General features: G+C 67.5%; 1 protein-coding gene across 1 annotated transcript; it reads right to left on the reverse strand.

Annotated features, from left to right (window-relative positions):
• Nucleotides 1-1,749: 1,749 nt before the first annotated feature.
• On the reverse strand, nt 1,750-6,838 carry LOC148884034 (uncharacterized). Its single transcript, XM_089022760.1, has 3 exons — nt 6,745-6,838; nt 3,234-5,730; nt 1,750-3,052 (listed from the first exon to the last, which is right to left on the reverse strand). Exons 1-2 carry the CDS (start codon nt 6,836-6,838, stop codon nt 4,736-4,738), a joined length of 1,089 nt encoding a protein of 362 aa, XP_088878886.1. The 3' UTR covers nt 1,750-3,052; nt 3,234-4,735.
• Between the last annotated feature and the right edge of the window lie 1,650 nt (nt 6,839-8,488).

Consider the following 8,488-nt stretch of genomic DNA (forward strand, 5'->3'; position numbering starts at 1 on the left):
ACCCAACTACCAGGTCGGGCAGGAGGTGTGGCTGTCGACGAGGGACCTTAGGCTGGCAGGGTCTTCAGCCAAGCTGGGCCCACGCTTCACGGGTCCCTTCCCCATCGAGGCCATCCTCAGCCCAGTCTCGGTGAGGCTCCGGCTGCCACCCACCATGAGGATCCACCCCGTTTTCCACGTTTCCCTCCTCAAGCCAGTGGAAACCTGCTCCTTAGCCCCCACGCCCACCCCCCACCTCCCCCGGATGTTGGCCGACGGACCGGTTTACACCGTGCGGGAGATACTGGACTCCAGGCGCATGGGCAGAGGAGTGCAGTACCTGGTCGACTGGGAGGGCTATGGACCGGAGGAACGACAGTGGGTCCCACGTGCCTGGATCCTCGACCCGTCTCTCATCCGGGCGTTCCATGCGGCTCACCCCTCCAAACCTGGTGGGCCGCCAAGAGGCGTCCGTTGAGGGGGGGGCACTGTCACATCTCGTCGCCGTCCTGGGCGCGCCCCGCCCCTCCTGTCACCTCCTCCGCTGCTCCCGGGGAGATGGCCCCTCCCGTCATCACGCACCTGGGTCCCCACAGCTGATTGTCATTCCCTTGATTGTGCCTTCTGACTATATCTACCGATCGCGCTAGACAGTCGCCGTCGGAGTATTCTCGAAGCTACCCTGCTACTTCCGTGCCGTCAGATCAGCTGTCACCTATCTCCCTCACTCACCTCATCCTGCTGTCATTTTTTCATGCGTGCCACAGTAAAGACTTTTGTTCACGACTATCTGTCTCGCCGTGTATTTTGGATCCGCACTCCCTGCTTTCCTTTCGTCACTCGAGCCCAGCCCTCGAGCCTCAAGTGACGTGACACCCCTCACACTATCCAGCTGCCTCGTGTCAACCGTTGAGACCTTCAAGTTCCTGGGAATCACAGTCTCCCAGGACATGAAGTGGGAGGTCAACACCAACTCTGTCTTGAGAAAGGCCCAACAGAGAATGTACTTCCTGAGGCTGCTAAAGAAGCATGGCCTGCCACAGGAGGTGCTGCAACATTTCTACACGGCTGTCATCGAATCCATCCTGTGTTCTTCCATCACCGTTTGGTTCAGGGCCGCCACAAAAATGGACAAAATCCGACTTCAACGGACAGTTAGGATTGCGGAAAAAAATCATTGACACCGCCCTACCCACTATCGAGGACTTGCACACTGCAAGAATCCAAACTAGGGCGCGGAAAATCCTACTGGACCCTCCGCACCCTGCCCACCACCTTTTCCAGCTACTCCCCTCAGGCAGGCGCTACGATCCATGCGCACCAAATCCAGCAGACATTTAAACAGCTTCTTCCCCCAAGCCATTAACTCTTAACTCTTTGAACTCTTTCAACAGTAGCAAAAATGAAACTGTATAGTGCCTCTTAGCAATTTTTTGATGATGATACTCGTGCAGCGTGTTCTACCGGAAACAAATTCCTTGTGTGTTCTACATAATTGCCAATAAAGATGATTCTGATTCTGATAATATGACAACACAAAGACACAGAGAGTCATTCATTCTTCAGCACTTGCTGTACCCTCTTTGTGACATGAAGCAGTTCTAGATGAAAGAGGAGAGGATTAAAGCATCAGCAGTGGATCAGGGATGTCATGGTGGAATGTGCACTTCTACTACAAGCTAAATGTTGAAAGCAAATCTTAACTCATTCACTGCCATTCCGAATTTATTCGGGAATTGAAAATATGGCGTGAAGCGCCATTCCAAAATTTCGGCCTCTTTCCCCGGAGGTGTAGATTTTCGAAAAATTTTCTAAGTTTTTCAGCGAACATCCAGGCGGCCTCCGGCGCGGCTTAGCCGACCACGACGCGTGTAAATCGGCCTCCCCAGCTAAAATTTCGGCCTCTTTCCCCGGAGGTGTAGATTTTCGAAAAATTTTCTAAGTTTTTCAGCGAACATCCAGGCGGCCTCCGGCGCGGCTTAGCCGACCACGACGCGTGTAAATCGGCCTCCCCAGCTAAAATTTCGGCCTCTTTCCCCGGAGGTCTAGATTTTCGTAACATTTTCTATGTTTTTCAGCGAACATCCAGGCGACCTCCGGCGCGGCTCAGCCGACCACGACGCGTGTAAATCGGCCTCCCCAGCCCCAGAAACCGTTGCACGAAGCCCCAGTCGGCCCGACTGTTGAGAACCGACTCCGTGGCGGGGCGGAGTCGGTCGCGTGAAGCCCAGTGACCCGTTTGTCAGCCCCCGAGTATAAAAATGAAACACGGACCAGATGAGGCGGCGTTTGACGCCGCGGGCGCGGAAGTCGCCTCCGGTCGATCCTGGGAAACCGAAAACCTCACGGACGGCTCCGTCGACGGGCGCCGGCCAGGTGTCGCGGGGGCTCGCCCCCCACGGCGCCGGTCACGGGCTCCAGGCGGACGACCGACCAGGGCATTTCGGTGACTCTCGATAACCTCCGGAGCTGACCGCGTCGCCCCACTGTTGAGAACCGACTCCGAGGCGGGGCGGAGTCGGTCGCGTGAAGCAGAGTGACCCGTTTGTCGGCCCCCCGAGTACAAAAATGAAACACGGACCTGATGTGGCGGCGTTTGACGCCGCGGGCGCGGAAGGCTCCTCCGGTCGATCCTGGGAAACCGAAAACCTCACGGACGGCTCCGTCGACGGGCGCCGGCCAGGTGTCGCGGGGGCTCGCCCCCACGGCGCCGGTCACGGGCTCCAGGCGGACGACCGACCAGGGCATTTCGGTGACTCTCGATAACCTCCGGAGCTGACCGCGTCGCCCCACTGTTGAGAACCGACTCCGAGGCGGGGCGGAGTCGGTCGCGTGAAGCAGAGTGACCCGTTTGTCGGCCCCCCGAGTACAAAAATGAAACACGGACCTGATGTGGCGGCGTTTGACGCCGCGGGCGCGGAAGGCTCCTCCGGTCGATCCTGGGAAACCGAAAACCTCACGGACGGCTCCGTCGACGGGCGCCGGCCAGGTGTCGCGGGGGCTCGCCCCCACGGCGCCGGTCACGGGCTCCAGGCGGACGACCGACCAGGGCATTTCGGTGACTCTCGATAACCTCCGGCGCTGACCGCGTCGCACCACTGTTGAGAACCGACTCCGAGGCGGGGCGGAGTCGGTCGCGTGAAGCAGAGTGACCCGTTTGTCGGCCCCCCGAGTACAAAAATGAAACACGGACCTGATGTGGCGGCGTTTGACGCCGCGGGCGCGGAAGGCTCCTCCGGTCGACTCTCGATAACCTCCGGAGCGACCTCACGCGTCGCCTGACTGTTGAGAGCCGGCTCGATGGCAAGAGTCGGTCGCGTGAAGCACTGAAGCCAGTTTGTCGGCGGCCCGACTGCTATGTGTCGTCGCCGCCCGGCTCGATGGCGAGAGTAAGTTGCACGAAGCGCTGCGAAACCCGTGTGTCGCCGGCCCGACTGTGATGTGTCGTCGCCGCCCGACCGTTGAGAACCGTCTCGATGGCGAGAGTCTTTTGCGCGAAGCCCAGTAAAACCTGTTCGTCGTCGGCCGAGTACGAGGCGGGCGTCGTGCGCGTCGCGGGAGGGGGTCTGCTATGCGTCTTACCCTTCCGCGCTCCGCGCCCGCCGCGCGTCCTCGCCCGCCGCCCGACGGTCGAGTCCGTCGCTCGAAGCCCAGTAACCCGTTCGTCGGCGGCCGAGTCCGAGGCGGGCGTCGTGCGCGTCGCGGGAGGGGGTCTGCTATGCGTCTTACCCTTCCGCGCTCCGCGCCCGCCGCGCGTCCTCGCTCGCCGCCCGACGGCCGAGTCTGTCGAGCGAAGCCCGGTAACCCGTTCGTCGAGCGGCCGAGTACGAGGCCGGCGTCGTGCGCGTCGCGGGAGGGGGTCTGCTATGCGTCTTACCCTTCCGCGCTCCGCGCCCGCCGCGCGTCCTCGCTCGCCGCCCGACGGCCGAGTCTGTCGAGCGAAGCCCGGTAACCCGTTCGTCGAGCGGCCGAGTACGAGGCCGGCGTCGTGCGCGTCGCGGGAGGGGGTCTGCTATGCGTCTTACCCTTCCGCGCTCCGCGCCCGCCGCGCGTCCTCGCTCGCCGCTCGACGGCCGAGTCCGTCGGGCGAAGCCCGGTAACCCGTTCGTCGAGCGGCCGAGTACGAGGCCGGCGTCGTGCGCGTCGCGGGAGGGGGTCTGCTATGCGTCTTACCCTTCCGCGCTCCGCGCCCGCCGCGCGTCCTCGCTCGCCGCTCGACGGCCGAGTCCGTCGGGCGAAGCCCGGTAACCCGTTCGTCGGCGGCCGAGTACGAGGCCGGCGTCGTGCGCGTCGCGGGAGGGGGTCTGCTATGCGTCTTACCCTTCCGCGCTCCGCGCCCGCCGCGCGTCCTCGCTCGCCGCTCGACGGCCGAGTCCGTCGGGCGAAGCCCGGTAACCCGTTCGTTGGCGGCCGAGTACGAGGCCGGCGTCGTGCGCGTCGCGGGAGGGGGTCTGCTATGCGTCTTACCCTTCCGCGCTCCGCGCCCGCCGCGCGTCCTCGCTCGCCGCTCGACGGCCGAGTCCGCCGGGCGAAGCACGGTACCCGTTCGTCGGCGGCCGAGTACGAGGCCGGCGTCGTGCGCGTCACGGGAGGGGGTCTGCTATGCGTCTTACCCTTCCGCGCTCCGCGCCCGCCGCGCGTCCTCGCTCGCCGCCCGACGGCCGAGTCCGTCGGGCGAAGCCCGGTAACCCGTTCGTCGGCGGCCGAGTACGAGGTCGGCGTCGTGCGCGTCGCGGGAGGGGGTCTGCTATGCGTCTTACCCTTCCGCGCTCCGCGCCCGCCGCGCGTCCTCGCTCGCCGCTCGACGGCCGAGTCCGCCGGGCGAAGCACGGTACCCGTTCGTCGGCGGCCGAGTCCGAGGCCGGCGTCGTGCGCGTCGCGGGAGGGGGTCTGCTATGCGTCTTACCCTTCCGCGCTCCGCGCCCGCCGCGCGTCCTCGCTCGCCGCCCGACGGCCGAGTCCGTTGGGCGAAGCCCGGTAACCCGCTCGTCGTCGGCCGAGTACGAGGCGGGCGTCGTGCGCGTCGCGGGAGGGGGTCTGCTATGCGTCTTACCCTTCCGCGCTCCGCGCCCGCCGCGCGTCCTCGCTCGCCGCCCGACGGCCGAGTCGGTTGCGCGAAGCCCAGTAACAAGTGATTGGATCGGATGAGGCGGCGTCGGGCGCCGCGGGCGCGGTCGGTTCGGTGTCCGGTGTCCCTGGGAACAGGGCGCCTTTCGCCGGCCTCCCGCGCTGCGCGCCCGTCGTGCAGTCTCGCTCCGCGGGCTGAGGTGAAGCTGCGCGCTCGCGGGGGGACGGGCGGCGTGCGCGGGCGGGGTCGGTGTCCGGCGTCCCTGGGTACAGGGCGCCTTTCGCCGGCCTCGCCCCGCGCCCGCCGCGCGGTCTTACTCCGCGGGCGACCGTGAAACCGAAGCCTTGCCACTGGCGGTACGAGGCGGCGGCGGCGGCGCGAAAGGCGCGTGCCAGCCGGTGTCTGGTGGTTCTGAGGACCAGGGTCACCTTTCAACCGGCCCAGCGGGAGTGCGTCGCGCTCGTCGCCGTCGTCTCTTCCGTCGGCCGAGGTCAAGCTGCGCCGCCGCGGCGGAGTGGGCGCTGCGGGAACGAATGCCTCGCGTGGGGTGCGGTCAGGCGGCGGGTCCCGCTCTCGCGGGTCCCCGGCCGGCCTCGGCCCCCCATCGCGCCGCGCCCGCGGGCGGGACACACCCCCGGACGACGCGCGGTGCTCGTCCGCGACGATCGGTCGGCGGCGGGAGTCTTTTTTTGACGCGGGACGTATAGGTTCCCCCGCGCCAGGCTCCCGTCGGGCGTTCCGACATTGCGGGCGAGCGGACCGGAGCCAACGGCGGACCGAATCCGCCGGCGGATGAGGCGGCGGGCGCGGGCGGGAGTTCGGCGTCCGGCGTCCCTGGGAACAGGGCGCCTTTCGCCGGCCTCGCCCCGCGCCCGTCGCGCGGCTCTCATCCGCCGGATCACTGTTGAGAAACCGACTCGCTGGCGGAGTCGGTCCCAGTAAAGTAACCCGTTTGTCGGCGGCCGAGCGCGAGGCGGCGTCGGGCGCGGCGGGCGCGGGAGGGGGTCTGCTATGCGACTTTCCCTCCCGCGCGCTCCGGGCCCGGCGCGTGGTCTCGCTCTCGCCGCCCGACGGCCGGCTACCGACCGGCTCGATGGCAAGAGTCCGGTTGTCGGCGGCTCAGCGCGAGGCGGCGTCGGGCGTCAGTCGCCTTGGGCGCGGGAGGGGGTCTGCTACGCGTCTTACCCTTCCGCGCTCCGCGCCCGACGCGCCTCGGCGCTCCCGACCGGCAGATAAGCCCGCCAGGAGGCGGATGAGCGCGCGACGGGACGAGCGGCGTGGCGCTCCCTCACCACCCGGCGTCGCGCGCGAGGTCGGGCATCGGCCCGGTCTAACCTCGGCAGGAAAGCGCGTGTGTATTGGTCGCCGGAATGCACGAGGCCCACGAGTGTCGAGAACCGTCTCGATGGCGAGAGTCGGTTGCTCTAAGCCCAGAAACCCGTTCGTCGGCGGCCGAGTACGAGGCGGGCGTCGCGCGCGGGCGCGGGAGGGGGTCTGCTAGTCGTCTTACCCTTCCGCGCTCCGCGCCCGCCGCGCGTCCTCGCTCGCCGCCGACGGCCGAGTCGGAAGTGCGAAGCCCAGTGAGCCGCGCGTCGGCCCCCGAGTACAAAAATGAAACACGGACCTGATGTGGCGGCGTTTGACGCCGCGGGCGCGGAAGTCGCCTCCGGTCGATCCCGGGAAACCGAAAACCTCACGGACGGCTCCGTCGACGGGCGCCGGCCAGGTGTCGCGGGGGCTCGCCCCCACGGCGCCGGTCACGGGCTCCAGGCGGACGACCGACCAGGGCATTTCGGTGACTCTCGATAACCTCCGGAGCTGACCGCGTCGCCCGACTGTTGAGGACCGACTACGGGGCGGAGTCGGTTGCGTGAAGCACTGTGAAACCCGTTTGTCGGCGGCCGAGTATGACAGTATCTCGCCGCCCGACTGTTGAGAACAGGCTCGATGATAAGAGTCGGTTGAATGAAGCACTGTGAACCCGCTTGTCGGCGGCCCGACTGTGAGGTGTCGTCGCCGCCCGACTGTTGAGAACCGGCTTGATGGCAAGAGTCGGTAGCGGGAAGCACTGAAACCCGCTTGTCGGCGGCCGAGTATGGTAGTATCTCGCCGCCCGACCGTTGAGAACAGGCTCAATAAGAGTCGGTAGCGGGAAGCACTGAAACCCGCTTGTCGGCGGCCGAGTATGGTAGTATCTCGCCGCCCGACCGTTGAGACCCGTCTCGATGGCAAGAGTCGGTCGCGTGAAGCCCAGTAACCTGTTCGTCGGCGGCCGAGTACGAGGCGGGCGTCGCGCGCGGGCGCGGGAGGGGGTCTGCTATGCGTCTTACCCTTCCGCGCTCCGCGCCCGCCGCGCGTCCTCGCTCGCCGCCCGACGGCCGAGTCCGTTGAGCGAAGCCCAGTAAACACCCGCACGTCGGCGGCCGAGTCCGAGGCGGGCGTCGCGCGCGGGCGCGGGAGGGGGTCTGCTAGTCGTCTTACCCTTCCGCGCTCCGCGCCCGCCGCGCGTCCTCGCTCGACGCCCGACCGTTGAGAACCGTCTCGATGGCAGAGTCGGTTGCGCGAAGCCCCGTGAAGTTGAAGTCGAAGTGAAACGGATCGGATGAGGCGGCGTCGGGCGCCACGGGCGCGGTCGGTTCGGTGTCCGGTGTCCCTGGGAACAGGGCGCCTTTCGCCGGCCTCCCGCGCTGCGCGCCCGTCGTGCAGTCTCGCTCCGCGGGCTGAGGTGAAGCCGCGCGCTCGCGGGGGGACGGGCGGCGTGCGCGGGCGGGGTCGGTGTCCGGCGTCCCTGGGAACAGGGAGCCTTTCGCCGGCCTCGCCCCGCGCCCGCCGCGCGGTCTTACTCCGCGGGCGACCGTGGAACCGAAGCCTTGCCACTGGCGGTACGAGGCGGCGGCGGCGGCGCGAAAGGCGCGTGCCAGCCGGTGTCTGGTGGTTCTGAGGACCAGGGTCACCTTTCAACCGGCCCAGCGGGAGCGCGTCGCGCTCGTCGCCGTCGTCTCTTCCGTCGGCCGAGGTCAAGCTGCGCCGCCGCGGCGGAGTGGGCGCTGCGGGAACGAATGCCGGGCGTGGGGTGCGGTCAGGCGGCGGGTCCCGCTCTCGCGGGTCCCCGGCCGGCCTCGGCCCCCCATCGCGCCGCGCCCCGCGGGCGGGACACACCCCCGGACGACGCGCGGTGCTCGTCCGCGATGATCGGTCGGCGGCGGGAGTCTTTTTTTGACGCGGGAAGTGTAGGTCCCCCGCGCCAGGCTCCCGTCGGGCGTTCCGACTTTGCGGGCGAGCGGACCGGAGCCAACGGCGGACCGAATCCACCGGCGGATGAGGCGGCGGGCGCCGCGGGCGCGGGCGGGTCGGTGTCCGGCGTCCCTGGGAACAGGGCGCCTTTCGCCGGCCTCGCCCGGCGCCCGTCGCGCGGGTCTCATCGGCCGGCTCACTGTCGAG

The sequence above is a fragment of the Hippocampus bargibanti genome, linkage group LG19, assembly GCF_051943395.1.
Source record: "Hippocampus bargibanti isolate YZ-2025 linkage group LG19, ASM5194339v1, whole genome shotgun sequence".
NCBI lineage: Eukaryota > Metazoa > Chordata > Actinopteri > Syngnathiformes > Syngnathidae > Hippocampus > Hippocampus bargibanti.

Coding starts and splice junctions, on each gene's coding strand:
- LOC148884034 (XM_089022760.1), bottom strand. CDS start 6,838: ATGCCCTGGTCGGTCGTCCGCCTGGAGCCCGTGACCGGCGCCGTGGGG. Junction 5,731..6,744: donor GCCCGTCGACGGAGCCGTCC/GTGAGGTTTTCG, acceptor CGTCAAAAAAAG/ACTCCCGCCGCCGACCGATC.